At 35.7% G+C, this 23,005-nt stretch overlaps 1 protein-coding gene across 1 annotated transcript in view; it reads left to right on the top strand.

The window, feature by feature from the left end:
• Positions 1 to 23,005, top strand: part of pmelb (premelanosome protein b) — a 33,784-nt gene continuing 10,779 nt past the window's right edge. Inside the window, exons 1-10 of the mRNA XM_061925450.2 lie at positions 1 to 101; positions 3,235 to 3,400; positions 7,984 to 8,079; positions 8,161 to 8,307; positions 14,263 to 14,391; positions 14,482 to 14,643; positions 16,433 to 16,765; positions 19,942 to 20,136; positions 22,494 to 22,631; positions 22,707 to 22,809. Coding sequence (XP_061781434.1) covers positions 3,328 to 3,400; positions 7,984 to 8,079; positions 8,161 to 8,307; positions 14,263 to 14,391; positions 14,482 to 14,643; positions 16,433 to 16,765; positions 19,942 to 20,136; positions 22,494 to 22,631; positions 22,707 to 22,809 — 1,376 coding nt within the window. The 5' untranslated portion in view covers positions 1 to 101; positions 3,235 to 3,327. The remainder of the gene's footprint in view (positions 102 to 3,234; positions 3,401 to 7,983; positions 8,080 to 8,160; positions 8,308 to 14,262; positions 14,392 to 14,481; positions 14,644 to 16,432; positions 16,766 to 19,941; positions 20,137 to 22,493; positions 22,632 to 22,706; positions 22,810 to 23,005) is intronic.

The raw sequence follows: 23,005 nt of genomic DNA, 5'->3' as shown, positions 1-23,005 counted from the left end.
TATGTACTGTACTGTGCAATCTACTAATACAAGTTTCAATCAATCAATTTCAAAACAGGTTTTGGAGCAACATATGTTGAGTCCTACGAAGTGTTCATACTGTAAGTATTGTACCTATCACACATCAGTTGTTTGATTGTAACATGCATTTTATTTGTAGCTTTGAATACCAAATTTGGTGGTGTTGAACTCGCCATGTAAATATGCTAATGCTAATTAGTAGCATGCATATTGCAAAATCCAATGCAAATTAGCGTCGAGGTACCGCGTTTGTTTGAATGCAATTCGAGTTATTTCATGTAAGTTGTATTGCCATACTTTATTTATGTATTTTCACTTTTACATTGTTTTGAAATAAACAAATTAAAAACGCTTAAATGTCTCTGAAATGGAGACAACCTGTTAACTGTCTGCTAAACTAGCAAGAAGAGACGTTAGCGGGAGCAGAAAAGACCGATCGTATTGGAGGCCGATATTTTCCGAACCTTTTTTTTCTGATATCGGAGGGATATTCGATATCAGTAGTGGATCAGGACTCCAATAGTTCAACTTTTATATTACTAACCACAAAACAAAGCCAAAAAATGCTAAAATAATTTCAATAAAATAGACTTTTTGAAATTATTATTATTAATATTATTTGTCTCTAAGCTAGGGTAATGATTTTTATATATATTATATTTTTTATGGTCATTATTTTATAATGGTATTATTTATCACATTTTAAACAAAAACTACCGTAAAAATATTAAATATTTATATATTTTGTCACTTTAAACAAGGCAGTCTTTTAAAAGCTCTTCAGCCTGAAATGTATATTATTTGATACATCAAGCAATAATTCTATTGTTGGAGTTTTTAACACTTTAAATGTTAAATAAAGACACACAAAAATATTTTGCTGCATGCTTTGAATGGGAACAGGTATCGCCATTTGTGGACAAAATAGACAAAATGGTCCAAATTAATAATAATAACTGGGATTTATATAGCGCGTTTCTAAGTACCCAAAGTCGCTTTACATGTAAATATAAATATAATATAAATATAATGTAAATATAAATATAATATAAATTGATTGCTTTAGTTTATGTTCAGATAAATGGAGGATTAAAAAAAGTATTATTTAATCTGACATTACATTTAAAAGTTTGGGTTAGCGATAGCAGAAAAGATTTGTTATTGGATGCAGTCCGATATAGTCCAATGCTAGTTCAAAAGTACACGTTTACTTGATTTTACACTTTTTTTCATTAACCAAAAAAATCAAAAACAAATACTAAAATTATCTAAGAAAAATACAACTATGGGTGTATTGTATTATTAGGGCCCGCAATGGCCCATTGCAAAAGGACTCCCACAGGGAGTCCTTATGCAATGGGACATAAGGACCTATTGTTATTCGTTCGTTTTATTCTTTATTCTTTATTATTCTTCCGCCGCCTCTTTGAGCACTAATTTGACCCACTTAACATGCTTCAAAACTCACCATATTTGACCCACCCATCAGGACCTGCGAAAATTGTCTTTTAATAAAAAAACTGAACCGCAAAAATCAAAATTGCGCTCTAGCGCCCCCTAGGAAAAAAACAAACTAGACTGCCTGTAACTCCCACTAGGAAGGTCGGAAAGACATGAAACAAAAACCTCTATGTAGGTCTGACTCAGACCTAACTTTCATAATGGTACATTCTCGGGCTAAAATCTACAGGAAGTTGGCAATTCCCCCTTCAAGACAAAAAAGTACTAAAAACAGTCACTTTTGCCTCTTTTAGCTGTAATTTGACCCCCTTAACATGCTTCAAAACTCACCGAACTTAACACACACATCAGGACTGGCTAAAACTGTGATCTAATGAAAAAACCTAACCCCAAATCTAAAAATTGTGCTCTACAGCAATTTTTTTATAAAACACACAAAAAACTGCTCCTCGGATGAAAAATCTGACAAAACTGCCTGTAACTCCCACTGGGAAGGTCGGAGAGACATGAAACAAAAACCTCTATGTAGGTCTCACTTAGACCTACATTTCATAAATTCACAACCCCCAGCAAAAATATACAGGAAGTTTGCTATTCCCCCTTCAACACAACATTTTTGTAAAAACCCGTCACCTTTCTTCAAACATTATCTCCTCTGAGCGCGTTTGTTGTTTCGGCTTCAAACTAACACAGGAGAGAGATTGAACCCTTCTGATTAAAAGTTGGTGAAAGAGTTGTGATACCTGCTCCGGTTTTGATTTTATGACCCTTCAAAGACCCGCTGCACTGATGCTCCTGCGGTGCTGTTTTTTTAAGATGGCTGCTCAAAAGCAGGAAGCACCAACGTGCCCACACAATGCAGACAAGGTAGGTACACTAGACAAAAGTCTTGGGACACTTCAGACTAAAAGTAGACTAAAGTATTGGGACACTTAGGACTAGCACCTGCCAAATACGCGGGCCCGTCCAACGCTGCTTGCAGCTTTAATTATTATTATTATTGTTATCATTATTATTATTGTTATTAGTCCCTATGCTGGGTCAATGATTGGCAGCAACATTGATTTTCTTGGTTTGTAAATTTTTTTTATTGTTGTTTATTTTCACATTATCAACAAAAACTGTCAGCTTCCCCAAAAATATTACCGGTATATATTATTTATTAGTATATATTATTTTTCCACTTTTAAAAAGTAAATATTTCAACAGCACTTAAATACTGTATAAAATAATACAATTTATATTGTTTTATACAATAAGCAACACGTTTTTACTCCTTTTAATGGCAGCAAGTTAATGTGAATAAAAGAAAAGCGCACAAAAACTATTTTAATGCATGCTTTGAATGGGAACAGGTATATCGCCATCTGGTGGACAAAATAGACCAAATGAAAGCCCTGTGGTCCAAATTGAAAGGTTAACATAAATGATTGCATTAGTTTATGTTCAGATAAATGTAGGATTAAAAATAAAGTTATTTTAAATCTGACATTACGTGTAAAAAGTCAGGTGCGCCTACCGAAGTGGCCATCGAGTACATGCGTGCGTGCGTGCGGGCAGACGACCTCAATCTTTGCACACATGTGATCCCCGCTTATATGCATAAATGTTCTGGGTACTGTACCTTCATCCGTCATTCCAGACCTGCTTTTACTGTACTTAATCATAATCATCCTAATAAGTTCAGTGTGTGTGTGTGTGTGTGTGTGTGTGTGTGTGTGTGTGTGTGTGTGTGTGTGTGCACTGACTCAGCATGGGGGTGAAACAGGCGTGAGTTCATAAAGGGCCTCTCCTGCAGCCGTCTGCTCACTAAAGGGATTTTAGTGAAGAGGCGAAAGTGTGACCATGAAGACTGTGCTGATGATGATGATGATGATGATGATGATGATGATGATGCTCGCCACACACTCCCTGGCCAGTAAGTAATATACCACATCAATATTTTGTTTATTTTTTATAAACAACTTCCAACAAAATCATGGTATATGATGTTTTGAATATGTTTAAAAGGTCATGCTTATATTTATTTATTCATCAGTTGCATTTTTTACATTGACAATTAATTCATTAAAATAGTGTTAGTCTTCAGTCTTATTTTAACAGCTAAAAATAGGAAAACAAATATATAAAGTCAGTTATTAAAATGTTAATTTAAAATTTTAAATATTTTGTGTTATTTATTTATTTATTTTTTAAATAAAGACCTTTACAAACATACATGATGTCGCTTTTTGATGCAGTACCGCCTGAGGAATCGAAGGTCCGTAATATCATGGCTTACGTGCAGTGATTTCTCCAGATTCTCTGAACCTTTTGATGATATTACAGACCGTAGATGGTGAAATCCCTAAATTCCTTGCAATAGCTGGTTGAGAAATGTTGTTCTTAAACAATTTGCTCAGGCATTTGTTGACAAAGTGGTGACCCTCGCCCCGTCCTTGTTTGTGAATGACTGAGCATTTCATGGAATCTACTTTTATACCCAATCATGGCACCCACCTGTTCCCAATTAGCCTGTTCACCTGTGGGATGTTCCAAATAAGTGTTTGATGAGCATTCCTCAACTTTCTCAGTCTTTCTGGCCACTTGTGCCAGCTTTTTTGAAACATGTTGCAGGCATCAAATTCCAAATTAGCTAATATTTGCGAGAAAAAAAACAAAGTTTACCAGTTCCAACGTTAAGTATCTTGTCTTTGCAGTCTATTCAATTGAATATAAGTTGAAAAGGATTTGCAAATCGTTGTATTCTGGTTTTATTTACCATTTACACAACGTGACAACTTCACTGCTTTTGGGGTTTGTAGATGCTAGGTGATATAATCTGATACTTGTTTTTTTTGCTGATATCAAAGCATATTCCAAGATCAATATCGGGTTGGTACATCCCTACTTCTGGGGTTGCACAAATTTGAATGTGATAAAACTTGGTTAGCTTACTTTTGCTTTTTAAAAACCTTTATATAAAGATGGATAATATTATAACACCATGCTGTTTGATTTGCAACACACATTTTGTAATAAGTTGTAATTAGTCACACTTAATTACCCAGCTGTTGTGATTTGACCCTGGAACAAACTATTTCCTATGGTGCGATATTTTGTTGTTGTTAATGACTTTGAACCATTGGAAATAATTAGTAACAAAAGTGTCTGATGGCTTGGCTTCCTTTAATTCTTGACATGTGACCCCCCGCTGTGTGGAATGTTCAGGTCCACTAAAAAGTCACAAGGTGGAATTGAGATTTTTACAAAAGTATTGATTTTAAAAGAAGTGAAGTGTCCTTCATAGTTTCACAAAAAAAAATTAGAGGTGAGCAAATAAAAAAAAAAACATGTCTGTTTTTTAAGCTGGAAATTGACGAACAAAACACATGAAAATGAATTGTTTGTTTATTTTGAAAAAAGTGAACATTTCAGTGATATACATGCTCCTTCAAGCATGCATGTGATTAATAAAACAAAATACCATGTAAGTACATTTTTCAGATACAATTTCACCATTTTATTTCATAATAAATGTACTACATTTCTATTTCAATACATTCATTATTTTTTTCTAACCTCATTGATACATTTTCACCATTTTATTTTACAATAAATGTACTACATTTCTATTTCAATACATGAATATTTTTTTTCTAACCTCAATCATACAATTTCACGATTGTATTTCACAATAAACATACTACATTTCTATTTCAATACATCAATATTTTTTTCTAACCTCATTCATACAATTTCACCATTTTATTTCACAATAAAAGTACTACTTTTCTATTTCAATACATTCATTACTTTTTTCTAACCTCATTGATACAATTTCACCATTTTATTTCACAATGAATGTACTACATTTCTATTTCAATACATTCATTGTTATTTTCTAACCTCATTGATACAATTTCACCATTTTATTTCACAATAAATGTACCACAATTCTGTTTCAATACATTAATTATTTGTTTCTAATCTCATTGATACAATTTTACCACTTTATTTCACAATAAATGTACTACATTTCTATTTCAATACATTCATTATTTTTTGCTAACCTCATTGATACAATGTCACCATTTTATTTCACAATAAAAGTACTACATTTCTATTTCAATACATTAATTATTTTTTTCTAACCTCATTGATACAATTTCACCATTTTATTTCACAATAAAAGTACTACATTTCTATTTCAATACATTAATTTTTTTCTAACCTCAATGATACAATTTCACCATATTATTTCACAATAAAAGTACTACATTTCTATTTCAATACATTATTTTTTTCTAACCTCATTGATACAGTTTCACAATTTTATTTTCACAAAAAAAGTACATTTCTATTTCAATACAATAATTACTTTTTTCTAACCTCATTGATACAATTTCACCATTTTATTTCACAATAAATGTACTACATTTCTATTTTAATAAAACATTTTTTTACCTCATTGACAGAGTTTCACCATTTTATTTCACAATAAAAGTACTACATTTACATTTCAATATATTCATAATTTTTTTCTAACCCCACTGATACAATTTCACCATTTTATTAAAAAAGAAAAGTACTATATTTCTATTTCAATACATGAATTATTTTTTTCCAACCTCATTGATACAATTTCACCATTTTATTTCACAATAAAAGTACTACATTTCTATTTCAATACATTAATTATTTTTTCTAACCTCATTGATACCTTTTTACCATTTTATTTCACAATAAATGTGCTACATTTCTATTTCAATACATTAAGTATTATTTCTAACCTCATTGATACAATTTCATCATTTTATTTCACAATAAAAGTACTACATTTCTATTTCAATACATTAATTATTTTTTCTCACCTCATTGATACATTTTCACCATTTTATTTCACAATAAATGTACCACATTTCTATTTCAATACATGAATTATTTTTTTCTAACCTCATTGATACAATCTCACCATTTTATTTCACAATAAAAGTACTACATTTCCATTTCAATACATTCATTATTTTTTTTCTAACCTCATTCATACAATCTCACCATTGTATTCACAATAAATGCACTACATTTCTATTTCAATAAATTATTTTTCTAACCTCTATGATACAGTTTCACCATTTTACTTCACAATAAAAGTACTACATTTACATTTCAATACATTAATTATTTTTTCTAACCTCATTGATACAATTTCACCATTTTATTTTCACAATAAAAGTACTACATTTCTATTTCAATACATTAACTACTTTTTTCCAACCTCATTGATACACTGTCACCATTTTATTTTCACCATAAAAGTACTACATTTCCATTTCAATACATTCATTATTTTTTTCTAACCTCATTGATACAATTTCATCATTTTATTTTCACAATAAATGCACTACATTTCTATTTCAATACATTAATTATTTTTTTCTAACCTCAATGATACAATTTCAGCATTATATTTGACAATAAAAGTACTACATTTCCATTTCAATACAATAATAATTTTTTTCTAACCTCATTTAACTGACAAAACATATTAACATGTCTTAAGAATTAATGGCTTCATACTAAAAGAGTGTGGGTACTAGACTGGCCTGCCTGTAGTCCAGACCTGTCTCCCATTGAAAATGTGTGGTGCATTATGAAGCCTAAAATAGCACAACGGAGACCCCCGGACTGTTGAACAACTTAAGCTGTACATCAAGCAAGAATGGGAAAGAATTCCACTTCAAAAATGTGTCTCCTCAGTTCCCAAACCTTTACTGAGTGTTGTTAAAAGGAAAGGCCATGTAACACACTGGTAAAAAATGCCCCCGTGACAACTTTTTGGATTATTTGAAAAAAAATAAAAAATGTTTTTTAGTGTGAACGTCAAATATCTTGTCTTTGCAGTCTATTCAATTGAATATAAGTTGAAAAGGATTTGTTGTATTCTCTTTTTATTTACCATTTACACAACGTGACAACTCCACCGCTTTTGGCTTTTGTAAACTCTCAGGTACAAGGAGTGCGTTTTAACATCTAAATGTCCTCCGATAAGCACGCAAAGTTGATCTTTTTTGTATTTTGGCCAAGTCATTTACAAAAGGTAAACATGGTGGGCTATAGGCTACTGGGAGCTAGCAGCTACACAACAGCTAAGCACACAATAGCACAAATGCTAGACTCCTTAATTGAACAATACTTCTGTCTAAAACGGCACATTTGTCAATATATACAAGTATCTAATAATTACAGTTGCATAGTACTTACACGTACAAAGTCTCCAATGCAGAAGTGTATTAGAATGTTTCCAGTAACAAACGTGTCCGCATAATTCAACTTACTGCCTCATGAGCCACCATTGTTCTCTGACTAATCTCACTTATGATAAAAGTAGGTATGATTAATTTCTGGTGTCGGCCAATACTAAATGTTCCGATATTTGTGTCGCATCGTAAGTCAGTGGTGTTTTACTTTACACATACTGCATGAAAACAAATAGATACTATTTAAACCATTTATTTCTAGAGCCTAAAAATGGCTTCAGTCGTCACCCATCATGGAACACCAAGCTCTACCCCATCTGGAAAGATGGAGACCAGCACTTTGCAGACTCCTGGAAAGGTATGTACATCATTAACAATTGTTGATATCCTGTCACATACTGTATATTGTTGTTGTGTTTTCATGTTGTCCTTTGCGCAGGCGGGAAAGTTTTGTTCGACGTCGCTAACGACTCGCCGACTCTGACCGGCGCCAAAGTGACGTTCACCATCGACTTGGAGTTCCCGCACAACCAAAAAGTACAAGATGACGGAGACGTAGTCTGGGCCACAGACTGCGTCGTCAACGGTAACACACACACACACACATTAGGGTTGTGCGGTATAGCTGTACTAGTATAGTATCGCAGTACTAATGAATTAAAAACGGTACTATACTCTGTTTGAAAAGTATCGCTTCCCAAAGTATTTTTTTTTTAACAGGCAGACTTTGTGAGAGCCAACAACGATTACTTTGGGATAGGGTTGTACGGTATACCGGTACTAGTATAGTATCACGGTACTAATGAATCAAAAATGGTACTATACTCTGTTTGAAAAATACCGGTTCACCATATTTTTAGGGCCCGCATGGCCCATTGTATAAGGACTCCCAAAGGGAGTCCTTATGCAATGGGACATAAGGACCTATTGAATTTGTAAGGTTTTATTAGGGCCCGCATGGCCCATTGCAAAAGGACTCCCGAAGGGAGTCCTTATGCAATGGGACATAAGGACCTATTGAACACTCAGTGGCCTAGTGGTTAGAGTGTCCGCCCTGAGATCGGTAGGTTGTGGGTTCAAACCCCGGCCGAGTCATACCAAAGACTATAAAAATGGGAGCCATTACCTCCCTGCTTGGCACTCAGTATCAAGGGTTGGAATTGGGGGTTAAATCACCAAAAACGATTCCCGGGCGCAGCCACCGCTGCTGCCCACTGCTCCCCTCACCTCCCAGGGGGTGATCAAGGGTGATGGGTTAAATGCAGAGAATAATTTCGCCACACCTAGTGTGTGTGTGACAATCATTGGTACTTTAACTTTAACTTTTTAACTTTAATTTGTAAGGTTTTATTCTTTATTCTTTATTCTTCCGCCGCCACATTAATCTGTAATTTGACCCACTTAACATGCTTCAAAACTCACCATATTTGACCCACACATCAGGACCTGCGAAAATGACCTTTTTTTAAAAAAAAAAACCCTCAAAACTCAAAATTGCGCTCTAGCGCCCCCTAGGAAAAAAGAAATTAGACTGCCTATATCTCCCACTAGGAAGATCGGAGAGACATGAAACAAAAAACTGTATGTAGGTCTGACTTAGACCTAGTTTTCATAATTGTATATCATCGGGCAAAAATCAACAGGAAGTTGGCAATTCCCCCTTCAAGACAAAAAAAGTACTAAAAACAGTCACTTTTGCCTCTTTGAGCTGTAATTAGACCCCCTTAACATGCTTCAAAACTCACCGAACTGAACACACACGTCAGGACTGGCAAACATTGCGATCTAATAAAAAAACCTAACCCCACATCTCAAAATTGTGCTCTAGCGCAATTTTTTAATGAAACGCACAAAAAACTGCTCCTCGGATGACAAAACTGACAAGACTGCCTGTAACTCCCACTGGGAAGGTCGGAGAGACATGAAACAAAAACCTCTATGTAGGGCTCACTTAGACCTACATTTCATAAATTGACAACCCCCAGCAAAAATCAACAGGAAGTTTGCTATTCCCCCTTCAAATTTTTTGTAAAAAACGGTCACCTTCCTTCAAAAACGAACTCCTCTGAGCGCGTTTGTCGTTTCGCCTTCAAACTAACACAGGAGAGAGATTGAACCCTTGTGATTACAATGACAGAAGCGCTTTTTTTCTAACTGCTCCGGTTTTGATTTTATGACCCTTCAAAGACCCGCTGCGCTGATGCTGCTGTGCTGCTGTTTTTTTAAGATGGCTGCTTAAAAGCAGGAAGCACCAACGTGCCCACACAATGCAGACAAGGTAGGTACACTAAACAAAAGTCTTGGGACACTTCAGACTAAAAGTAGACAAAAGTATTGGGACAGTTAGGACTAGCACCTGCCAAATACGCGGGCCCGACCAATGCTGCTTGCAGCTTTAATTCTTTATTATTATTCTTCCGCACTTTGCAGCTTTGCGCTGTAATTTGACCCCCTTAACATACTTCAAAACTCACCAAATTTAACACACACATCAGGACTTCCAAAAATTGCCTTTTAATAAAAAAACCGAACCTCAAAAATCAAAATTGCGCTCTAGCGCCCCCTAGGAAGAAAACTGCCTCTAACTCCCAGTAGGAATGTCATAGAGACATGAAACAAAAACCTCTATGTAGGTCTCACTTAGACCTACTTTTCATTAATTAATTTCCTCGGGCAAAAATCTACAGGAAGTTGGCAATTCCCCCTTCAAGACAAAAAAAAGTACTAAAAACAGTCACTTTTGCCTCTTTGAGCTGTAATTTGACCCCCTTAACATGCTTCAAAACTCACCAAACTGAACACACACATCAGGACTGGCTAAAATTGCGATCGAAAAAAAAAACCTAACCCCAAATCTAAAAATTGCGCTCTACTGCAATTTTTTAATAAAACGCAAAAAAAACTGCTCCTCGGAAGAAAAAAATGACAAAACTGCCTGTAACTCCCACTGGGAAAGTCGGAGAGACATGAAACCTCTATGTAGGTCTCATTTAGACCTACATTTCATAGATTGACAACCCCCAGCAAAAATCAACAGGAAGTTTGCTATTCCCTCTTCAAAACAAATTTTTTGTAAAAACCGGTCACCTTCCTTCAAAAACTATCTCCTCTGAGCGCGTTTGTCGTTTCGGCTTCAAACTAACACAGGAGAGAGATTGAACCCTTGTGATTACAACGACAGAAGCGCTTTTTTTTCTAACTGCTCCGGTTTTGATTTTATGAGCCTTCAAAGAACCGCTGCGCTGATGCTGCTGCGCTGCTGTTTTTTTAAGATGGCTGCTTAAAAGCAGGAAGCACAAGCGTGCCCACACAATGCAGACAAGGTAGGTACACTAGACAAAAGTATTGGGACACTTATGACTACCACCGGACAAAAGTATTGGGACACTTAGGACTAGCACCTGCCAAATACGCGGGCCCGACCAACGCTGCTTGCAGCTTTAATTTTATTTATTTTTTTAACCACGTCGTGACATTGCTGTTTTTTTACTAGCAGAGGAGCATGTTTGACAGCGCACACACACGGAGTACTTACAAGCAGACACAGTGTGTAGACAGAAAAGAGAGAATGGACGCATTTTGGCCTAAAAGGTGAAGTTATAACACTAAATCGCCCTCAGGAAGAGGTGCTTTAAGACATGGCTCGCTAGTTAGAGGCTAACGTCCATCCGCAGTCGGCAGTGTTTTAGCTACTTGTAAATCACTAATTATCGCCTCCATGGCGACAAATATAGTACGTTTCTTACAAGTATCATTATCACTGGAGGACGAGGAATAGCTAAACATGCATCACTATACGCCGTAGGAGGATACAATAGCTCACCGCCGTCACAATGTAAACCATTGGCGAGTAAGCCTGTATGCTGGACATTGAATATTGCTGTGTGTTTTTTTATTTATTTTATTTTATTTTTTATACAAGTTTTTTATTTACTTTATTTTTTATACAAGTTTTTTATTTATTTTATTTTATTTTTTATACAAGTTTTTTTATTTACTTTATTTTATTTTTTCATACAAGTTTTTTATTTATTTAATTAAATTTTTTATACAAGTTTTGTTATTTATTTTTATTTCTGCTTGTATTTCTTTTATTTGGGTTTTATTGTTGAATGGTTTATTTTTCTGTGATATTGATCCCTCTGGGTCTGAAATAAAATGACTACTACTACACCTGACATCCACTGTAATGATACCAAGTACAATAGTGTATCTAATGTAAACAAATGTCATGGGTGTGTCTGCTTGTAAGTACCCTGTGTGTGTGCGCTGCCGAACATGCTCCTATGCTTGTAAAATCAGCAAAGGCATGACGTGACGGTGCGCCGTCATGCCCGTTAAAAAAAATAAAATAAAAAAATATGGTGAACCGGTACTTTTCAAACAGAGTATAGTAACATTTTTTATTCATAACTACCGCGATACTATACTAGTACCGGTATACCGTACAACCCCATCCCAAAGTAATCGTTGTTGGCTCTCACAAAGTTTGCATGATTTGCATTGTTGTTGATGGGGAAGGGATCTGCGGTTCCTACCTCTATATTACGCGACGACGTGTCTGGCTGGCTCATTAGCTCTCAAAATGGCTCATGAAATCTATTTGAGAAGGCCAATTAGCACATTTGCCAACCCTCCCGATTTTCCCGGGAGACTCCCGAATTTCAATGCCCCTCCCGAAAAACTCCCGGGGCAACCATTCTCCCGAATTTCTCCCCATTTCCACCCGGACAACAATATTGGGGCGTGCCTTAAAGGCACTGCCTTTAGCGTCCTCTACAACCTGTCGGCCGGCCCAATCACATTACATATGCGCAGGGCCGGCCCGTGGCATAGGCCGTATAGGCAAATGCTAAGGGCGCCGTCCATCAGGGGGCGCCACGCCAGTGCCACAAATGTTGGGAGAAAAAAAAAAAAAAAAAAAAGTTGGTACTATTATTTCTAAATACAAAAAATAATCCCACGTTAATTAAAATGCAAAGGAAAGCCTATTTAATAGAAATATTATTTGTTACAACATTACGCCCCCCCCCCCCCCCCACCCCCCCTCCTCCCCCGCACGGTGCGCCCCCTCCTTTCCCGTATCGTGACTCTTTTTGGACGTCCCCACATCAAAAAATCAACACAAGATGCCAAAACTGTCAGGTGCCCAGGGAAGAAAAAAGAGAAAAGAAGAGGAGGAGAAACGAGAAAAGACAGAGGTAGCAGGTAGGTAACGTTAGCCTACATGAAATTATTTGTCTGTTACAGAATGTGATAGTAACCTGGCTTTTTAGCATTAAGCTAATGTTACATGATTCGGCAATTGCTAATCAATAAATAGCTAGTTCTGTTTTAACGTCGGGTTAATATTGCGGAGGGGGCTAAATTGTTATGGAAAATAATAATGTAACGTTAGGTAATTACAGTACTCCCACCTTACATTTCTCAGGGACATTTCTTTCTTTCTTTAGTTTATTTGGAACATGAACACACTTACATCATAATACATCACACAATTTCATATCATTTCATTTTACATCATGCCCGAAAAGGAGTAGGAAGAAGCAAAGCTTATTTAATCCTACCTCTTTCCCACTTCAAAGCATTTACAAATATATAGAATCATTTACTGACCTTTTTATATAATAAAATAACATCTATGAGTTAGTATACAACAGTTTTGTAATATGTAATTCATTAATTAATTCAGTCATTATTAACATACTGAGATGAAGAATATCTTATTTTCAATAAGGTTGAAAGTATTTCTCATAATTCTTCTTCTTTGTACTCTGTAAGCACTATTATTTTGAACAACCTCTTAAACTGGATCATATCAGTACAATTTTTAACTTTTTTACTTAATCTATTCCATAATTTAATTCCACATACTGATATGCTAAAAGTTCTAAGTGTTGTATGTGCATATAAATGTTTGTATTAGGTCTCTCTCAAGCAGGTGTTTTTTGTTTACATTGTTATTGCCTTCTGGTTAGCTAATGTTTGCCCTGCAGGTAATCGTCACTTTTCCACCCCTTTATATATTAGGTATAGTTGTAAGTAAAAAAAAAAAAAGGTCAAAGACAAAGCTATTCGGGTTCTTGTGAGTATATACACTTCACTGCCGAGGTGGGGGGGCGCCACCTAAAATCTTGCCTAGGGCGCCAGATTGGTTAGGGCCGGGCCTGCATATGCGGCTCTTACACACACACACACACACACAAGTGAATGCAACGCATACTTGATCAACAGCCATAGAGGTCACACTGAGGGTGGCCGTATAAACAACTTTAACACTGTTACAAATATGCGCCACACTGTGAACCCGCACCAAACAAGAATGACAAACACATTTCGGGAGAACATCCGCACCGTAACACAACAGAACAAATACCCAGAATCCCTTGCAGCACTAACTCTTCCAGGATGCTACAATATACACCTCTGCTACCACCAACCCCCCCACCCTCCACCCCATCTCCCGAATTCGGAGGTCTCAAGGTTGGCAAGTATGCCAATTAGGTCCGTTCATTGTTTTACGTTCTGGCACCTCCTGCAGGGACAAAGCACCTGAAGTCCCAGTCGGTCTTCCCAAGACTGACCAGCGACTGGGAGGCGGTCTTCCCTGATGGGACCCCCATTAAGAAGGACAAGAAGCCCAGTTATGTGTTTGTGTGGAAGACCCGGGGTACGTAGGTGTTGTTAAGCCATAATGTTTGGACCTCCTTATGACAAACATGCACCCCCCCCCCCCCCCCCCCCCCCCCCCCCCCGGCAGGTGAGTACTGGCAGGTGGCAGACGGTCCCTCGTCCTCCCTGACCATCGACACGGACGACATGCCGCTGGGCTCCTACGCCATGGACATTGTCATCTACCACTACAGGAGCAAGGAGAAGTTCATTCCTCTGGGATACGCCTCCACCCAGTTCTCCATCACCGGTAAGGCTGCGTGGCTGTAGGCAACCTCCTGTTTCTGAGCAACTCCACAGGACGGCAGTATGATGAGTTTGAATAGTTAACGGGCATGATGGCGGGTCGTCGTCACGTCATAACATTGCTGATTTTACGAGCAGAGGAGCATGTTTGGCAGCGCACACACACAGAGTACTTACAAGCAGACACAGTGTGTAGACAGAAAAGGGAGAATGGACGCATTTTGGCCTAAAAGGTGAAGTTATAACACTGAAACACCCTCAGGAAGAGGTGCTTTAAGTCACTAATCATCGCCTCCATGGCGACAAATAAAGTGAGTTTTTACAAGTACCATTATCACTGGAGGACGAGGAATGGGTAAACATGCTTCACTACACACCGTAGGAGGATACAATAGCTCACCGGCGTCACAATGTAAACAAATGCCATGGGTGGATCCACACCTGACATCCACTGTAATGATACCAAGTACAGTAGTGTATCTAGTCGATACTACTATGATTACATCAATATTTTTTATCGTCACAAATTTTTTTGTTCATTTTTTTTAAATTCATATCATGTTTATGAAGTCAGGAAATATGTCACTGGACACACGAGGACTTTGAATATGACCAATGTATGATCCTGTAACTACTTGGTATCGCATCGATACCTAAATGTGTGGTATCATCCAAAACCAATGTAAAGTATCAAAGAAGAGAAGAATAAGTGATTTTTACATTTTAACAGAAGTGTAGATAGAACATGTTGAAACAGAAAATAAGCAGATGTTAACAGTAAATAAACAAGTAGATTAATAATCATTTTTTACAGCTTGTCCTTTATAATGTTGACAAAATAATAGGTGTATAAATGACACAATATGTTACTGCATAATTAGGAGTCTTTGTTTGTTTACTTACTACTAAAAGACAAGTTGTCTAGTATGTTCACTATTTTATTTAAGGACTAAATTACAATAATAAACATATGTTTCATGTACACTAAGATTTTTTCTTAAAATAAAGACAATAATGACATTTTTTGTCGTCCCCTTTATTTCGGAAAGTACCAAAAAAATATAGAAATACATTTTGGTACCGGTACTAAAATATGGGTATTGGGACAACCCTAGCTCAAACTATACATATGTTATAAGTGTCTTTAATTGACCAATATTGCAGTCTAAAACACGACATTTGTCAATATATCAAATAATATTTAATACGGGTGGTGTACCCCGCCTTCCGCCCGATTGTAGCTGAGATAGGCTCCAGCGCCCCCCGACCCCGAAGGGAATAAGCGGTAGAAAATGGATGGATGGATGGACGGATACAAAGGCGGAAGCGTGGTAAAATTGTGTTCAGTAACAAACGTGTCCGTGCCACTCCAGTTATTATGTCATGATCCTAATTAATAATTGTGGTCACTTAATTTTGCCAAAAAATAATAATAATAATAATAATTACCACTCCTTTTCAACTTAAAGACAGCATTAGGACTAAATTGTTCTTCAATTAAAATAAGAGACATGTACCCTAAGATTTTTTGTTAAAATAAAGCCAATAATGCCATATTTTGTGGTCCCCTTTATTTAGAAAATTATCGAAATAGGTACCGGTGCCAAATTATTGGTATCAGGACAACCCTGATGGGTTTCTTGGGCACTATAGTTTTCCATAGCGCTGGTATCCTTTCTAAATTCAGACTCAGGTTGAAGATGAAGTGCAGTCATCAACACACTTTTCCCCCTCTCTACCGAAGATAACACGCAACTTTAAACGACAATCCTGAACATTTTTGTCCCCTTCAGATCAAATCCCGTTTGCCGTCGCCATGGACCAGGTGGACGACGTTCTGGCAGGAGACCTGAGCTTCGTGCTGAACCGGGCCATCGCCTTCAGCGTCACGCTGCACGACCCCAGCCTGTACCTGAGCAGTGCCGACGTCACCTTCAACTGGGACTTCGGGGACAGCAGCGGCGCTCTCATCTCCAGGGAGAGGACCGTCACTCACACCTACGTCAGCTCCGGCTCCTTCAAGCCCCACGTGGTGGTGCAGGCCGTCATCCCCGACGAGGCTTGCAAGCCCCCCGCGGAGACCACGACGGAGGCCCCCGCGCCGCCCGGGCATCGGGCAACCTCAGGTAATCAGGGAAAGAAATGACATCATTTGGTCTACGGAGGCCATGTGATGATGTCAATCAGCTGATTGTCATTGACCGTGTGTGTGTGTGTGTGTGTGTTCTTGTATGTCTACCCTTCTTGAGACATCCACAAGGAAAAGTAGCTTCCATATGAGGACCGGTGAACAAGTTAGGACCAAAACCATTGCATCTAATAGAGAATGTCTCATTTGCACCCCTGGTGGTGATATCTATCAAAATGAGGGTGGTCCCAAAAAGGAGGGATTTGTCAAATTGACTGTGTGTCGCTTTTAAAAGTGCTCCCCCTCTGGTCAACATATGAAAAAACTAAGAAAAACTGTTTAAAAAAATAATTAACTAAAAGCTTACCTTTTTTTATACGTGCATAGTATGTATATATTATTAATGTTGTAAATATAAGTCTTTATATATCTAGAAAGGGTGGTCCTAAAGAGGTAGGAATTTTTTGGAGGTCTCAAGAAGGTACCAAATACAAGAATGTGTGTGTGTGTGTGTGTGTGTGTGTGTGTGTGTGTGTGTGTGTGTGTGTGTGTGTGTGTGTGTGTGTGTTCTTGTATTACTAACCTTCTTGAGACATGAAGGAAAAGTAGCTTCCATATGAGGAGGTGTGTACAAGTGATGACATACATCATGGTCCCAATACAGAAAACCATTGCATATAATCTCATTTGCACCCCTGGTGGTGATATCTATCAAAATGAGGGTGGTCCCAAAAAGGAGGGATTTTTCACATTGACTGTTTGTCGCTTTTAAAAGTGCTCCCCCTCTGGTCAACATATGAAAAAACTAAGAAAAATTAAAAAAAAAAAAAAATTAAGTAAAAGCTTACCTTTTTTTATATGTGCATAGTATATATATATTATTAATGTTGTAAATATAAGTCTTTATATATCTAGAAAGGGTGGTCCTAAAGAGGTAGGCATTTTTTTTGGAGGTCTCAAGAAGGTAACAAATACAAGAATGTGTGTGTGTGTTCTTGTATTACTAACCTTCTTGAGACATGAAGGAAAAGTAGCTTCCATATGAGGAGGTGTGAACAAGTGATGACATAAATCATGGTCCCAATACAGAAAACCATTGCATATAATCTCATTTACACCCCTGCTGGTGATATCTATCAAAATGAGGGTGGTTCCAAAAAGGAAGGATTTTTCAAATTAACTGTGTGTCGCTTTTAAAAGTGCTCCCCCTCTGGTCAACATATGAAAAAACTAAGAAAAACTTTAAAAAAAAATAATTAACTAAAAGCTTTCCTTTTTTTATATGTGCATAGTATGTATATATTATTAATGTTGTAAATATAAGTCTTTATATATCTAGAAAGGGTGGTCCTAAAGAGGTAGGCATTTTTTGGAGGTCTCAAGAAGGTACCAAATACAAGAATGTGTGTGTGTGTGTGTGTGTGTGTGTGTGTGTGTGTGTGTGTGTGTGTGTGTGTGTGTGTGTGTGTGTGTGTGTGTGTGTGTGTGTGTGTGTGTGTGTGTGTGTGTGTGTTCTTGTATTACTAACCTTCTTGAGACATGAAGGAAAAGTATCTTCCATATGAGGAGGTGTGAACAAGTGATGACATAAATCATGGTCCCAATACAGAAAACCATTGCATATAATCTCATTTGGTGGTGATATCTATCAAAATGAGGGTGGTCCCAAAAAGGAGGAATTTTTCAAATTGACTGCGTGTCGCTTATAAAAGTCGCCCCCCTCTGGTCAATATGTGAAGAAACCAAAAAAAAAACTTAAAAAAATATATATATTATAATTCCATATATATTATATTTATATTTGCATAGTATGTATATATTATTAATGTTGTAAACACAAGTCTGTATATATCTAAAAAGGGTGGTTCTAAAGAGGTAGGCATTTTTCAGAGGTCTCAAGAAGGTAACAAATACCAGAATCTGTGTGTGTGTGTGTGTGTGTGTGTGTGTGTGTGTGTGTGTGTGTGTGTGTGTGTGTGTGTTCTTGTATTACTAACCTTCTTGAGACATCAATAATCAAATCAACTTTATTTATAAAGCACATTTAAAATTTACCACAGGGGTAGCCAAAGTGCTGTACAATGGGCAGGTTAAAAATAAGGAAAAGTCGCTTCCATATGAGGAGGTGTGAACAAGTGATGACATAAATCATGGTCCCAATAACATTGCATCTAATAGACAATGTCTCATTTGCACCCCTGCTGGTGACATCTATCAAAATGAGGGTAGTCCCAAAAAGGAGGGATTCTTCAAATTGACTGTGTCGCTTTTAAAAGTGCTCCCCCTCTGGTCAACATATGAAAAAAACAAAGAAAAATGTTTGAAAAAAATAATTAACTAAAAGCTTACTTATTTTATATTTGCATAGTATGTATATATTATTAATGTTGTAAATACACATTTTTACATATCTAGAAAGGCTGGTCTTAAAGCGGTAGGCATTTTTCTCAGGTCTCAAGAAGTTAACAAATACAAGAATGTGTGTGCGTGTGTATGTGTGTGTTCTTGTATTTCTAGCCTTCTTGAGACATGAAGAAGGAAAAGTAGCTTCCATATGAGGAGGTGTGAACAAGTAATGACATAAATCATGGTCTCAATAACATTGCATCTAATAGACAATGTCTCATTTGTGGTGACATCTATCAAAATGAGGGTGGTCCCAAAAAGGAGGGATTTGTCAAATTGACTGTGTGTCGCTTTTAAAAGTGCTCCCCCTCTGGTCAACATATGAAATAACAAAGAAAAACTTTTTTTTTTTTAATTATTAACTAAAAGCTTACCTTTTTTATATATAGGGGGCGGTATAGCTCGGCTGGTAGAGAGGCCGTCCCAGCAACTTGAGGGTTCCAGGTTCGATCCCCGCTTCCGCCATCCTAGTCACTGCCGTTGTGTCCTTGGGCAAGACACTTTACCCACCTGCTCCCAGTGCCACCCACACAGGGTTTAATGTAACTTAGATATTGGGTTTCACTATGTAAAAGCGCTTTGAGTCACTAGAGAAAAGCGCTATATAAATATGATTCACTTCACTTCACATATGTGCATAGTATGTATATATTATTAATGTTGTAAATACACATCTTTATATATCTAGAAAGGCTGGTCTTAAAGAGGTAGGCATTTTTCTCAGGTCTCAAGAAGGTAACAAATACATATAAGAATGTGTGTGCACAGTGGCTGCTGCTGCCTTGAGGACCAATGCCCTTCCGCTGGACACCGAGGAGGACAACGGCGAGGACGAGTCCTCAACAGCTCACCGCGCCCGAGTCGGACCCTCAGATAGCCCCTCCCCTGTCCACTACGAGGGGCCCGCCAATCCCGCCTCCAACTTGCTAATGGAGGAAACGAGCAGCGACGCGGTGGCGGAAGGTAAGAATTGCGACAGCCGCTTGTACGTGTTAGATATTCGATTTTGTTGAACAAATGAATCACAGTAGTACTTATTAGCAATGTATTATTATTAATTAGTACCCTTCAGCCCTTAATTGGGCAAGGAACCATATAAAAGTAATTATTGCTCCATGCTCATCAATAAAGATAAAAAATGAAATGAAAAAAATTTAATATGATCATATTTCCCATATGTTTAGTTCTAATAAATATATTTCTACATAAATATAATTTTAGTGAAAATATAAAAAATGTTTAAGTGTATTTCAGTCAACATCTTACCAATTAAAATATGTTTTAGAAAATAAAAAAAGTAAATTATTTATTTGGATCAAAACCGATTTCTGTTAATGTTTTCAATAATCTTAATGACATTTAAAATAAATGTGTTACGACTCCAAAACGGCCTGTCGCTTCAGAGTAAAAGCATGGGTTTGGTACTTCCTGTTTGATAAAAAAAAAAAAAAAAAAAAAAAAGTCTATATTTACCATCATAAACTTGATGGGTTTGTCTCTACACGGCATGTAATTAAAGGGTCCAATAAAATGATGGCTACCCAGCTCTACACTCTCCTCTTTCCAACCATAAGTGCAGGTAAAAACACCTTAATAGTGACCGCCTCTGACAACTTCCGTTCTGGGAATAGACGCCCACACACGCACCACGTGACTTAGACGCCCACACACGCACCACGTGACTTGAAACACGCATGGGCTGGCACCTACAACATGCATTACCTGTGTAATGGGCCCATTCTCAACTGTGGAGAACCGCAATACAAATACGTGACATACTTTTTAAGATAATATCTATTTATTTATTTATTTTGATTGCGAAATTATTTTTATTGTATATTTTCCCTAATTCTATTCAATTTAATTTGGACTCATAGACAAGTTGCAATATTTACACTTTCAAAATGCAGCACCATCATAATATCATTAATTCAGTTCAATTCATATATATATATATATATATATATATATATATATATATATATATATATATATATATATATGTATATATATATATATATATATATATATATATATATATATATATATATATATATATGTATATATATATACAGTATATATGTATATATGTACTGTATGTATATATATACATACATATATATGCATATATATGTGTATATATATACATATGTGTATATATACATACATATACAATATATGCATATATATGTGTATATATATATATATATACATACATATGTATATATATACATACATATATATGCATATATATGTGTGTATATATATGTATATATATATGTATATATATATATATATACATATATATATGCATATATATGTGTGTATATATACATATATATACATACATATATATGCATATATATGTATGTATATATAAATACATATATATACCTATATGTATATATACACATATATACATATATGTATATATACATATATATACATATATGTATATATATATATATATATATATATATATATATATATATATATATATATATATATATATATATATACATATATATATGAATATATAGTACAAATAAAAGAATAGATTTAAATAGAATTAAATAACAATAACATTAACATATTTAAATTCAATTCAATAAAATTAAATTTTATTGAAAATGTAACATATACTGTATATATGTTACCTGTTGCTTTAATATTTGTTTCTTTAAAATTAAAAAAAAAATTAAAATATATATATATATATATATATGTATATATATATATATATATATATATATATATATATATATATATATATATATATATATATATATATATATATATATATATATATATATATATGTTGCTTTTTCAATTAAATTATATTTGATTGAATTAAATGTGAATATGTTTAATTGTATTGTTATTTAATTCAATTTAAATGTTTTTTTAAATTTGTATTATATATATATATATATATATATATATATATATATATATATATATATATATATATATATATATATATATATATATATATATATATATATGATACTTTTTCAATTAAATAACATTTCAGTGAAATAAATTTAAATATGTTCAATGTAATTGTTATTTAATTCAATTAACTCAATTTAAATCTATTTTGGTGTTGTTATTTAATTCAATTAAATTGACTTTAAGTCTATTTTATATTATTCCATTTATTTTATTTTATTTTAAATCGATTTTATTTAACTTTTGTATTAGATGAATTGTGCCATTTTATCTGGTGCTGCATTGAGTTCAATTGCAATGTGTACTTTAATGCAGTCGTGGACTTTAATGTGATCGATTGATTGATTGATTGATTGATTCCTGTCTAGCGGTAAAGCGTCCGATGATACGGACGGGCCAATCTGCTGTGGTCCTCATCTCCAAAAGGGAAGCGGAGGACAAACCGACAGAGGGGGGCTGCGTGGTTTATCGATACGGTTCCTTCTGTGCTGACATTCAAGTGGTTGGTGGGTCCTGAACGCTCTCTGTGCATTCTCCCAATCAACCTGTGACACTACAGCTGACCTGGTCTTTGCTTTCAGAGGCCCTCCAGAAAGTGGAGATCGTTCGGATGGACAACAGCGTCACGGCAACACCGGGAATGAACAACAACGCTATTGACCTCACTGTAACCTGCCAGGGAAGGTGAATGTGCATCCATGGAAACTAGAAATAGTCTGTTCCAGTGTCAAACTTGTCACGTTGTGTAAATGGTTAATAAAAACAAGTACAATGATTTGTAAATCCTTTTCAACTTATATTCAATTGAATAGACTGCAAAGACAAGATATTTCATGTTCACACTGGTAAACTTCTTTTTTTTTTGCAAATATTAGCTCAT

This window comes from Nerophis lumbriciformis, linkage group LG01 (assembly GCF_033978685.3).
Source record: "Nerophis lumbriciformis linkage group LG01, RoL_Nlum_v2.1, whole genome shotgun sequence".
In the NCBI taxonomy this organism is placed as follows: Eukaryota; Metazoa; Chordata; class Actinopteri; order Syngnathiformes; family Syngnathidae; genus Nerophis; species Nerophis lumbriciformis.
The sequence above is the reverse complement of the archived record's forward strand: the minus strand, read 5'-3'. Positions and strand labels throughout refer to the sequence as shown.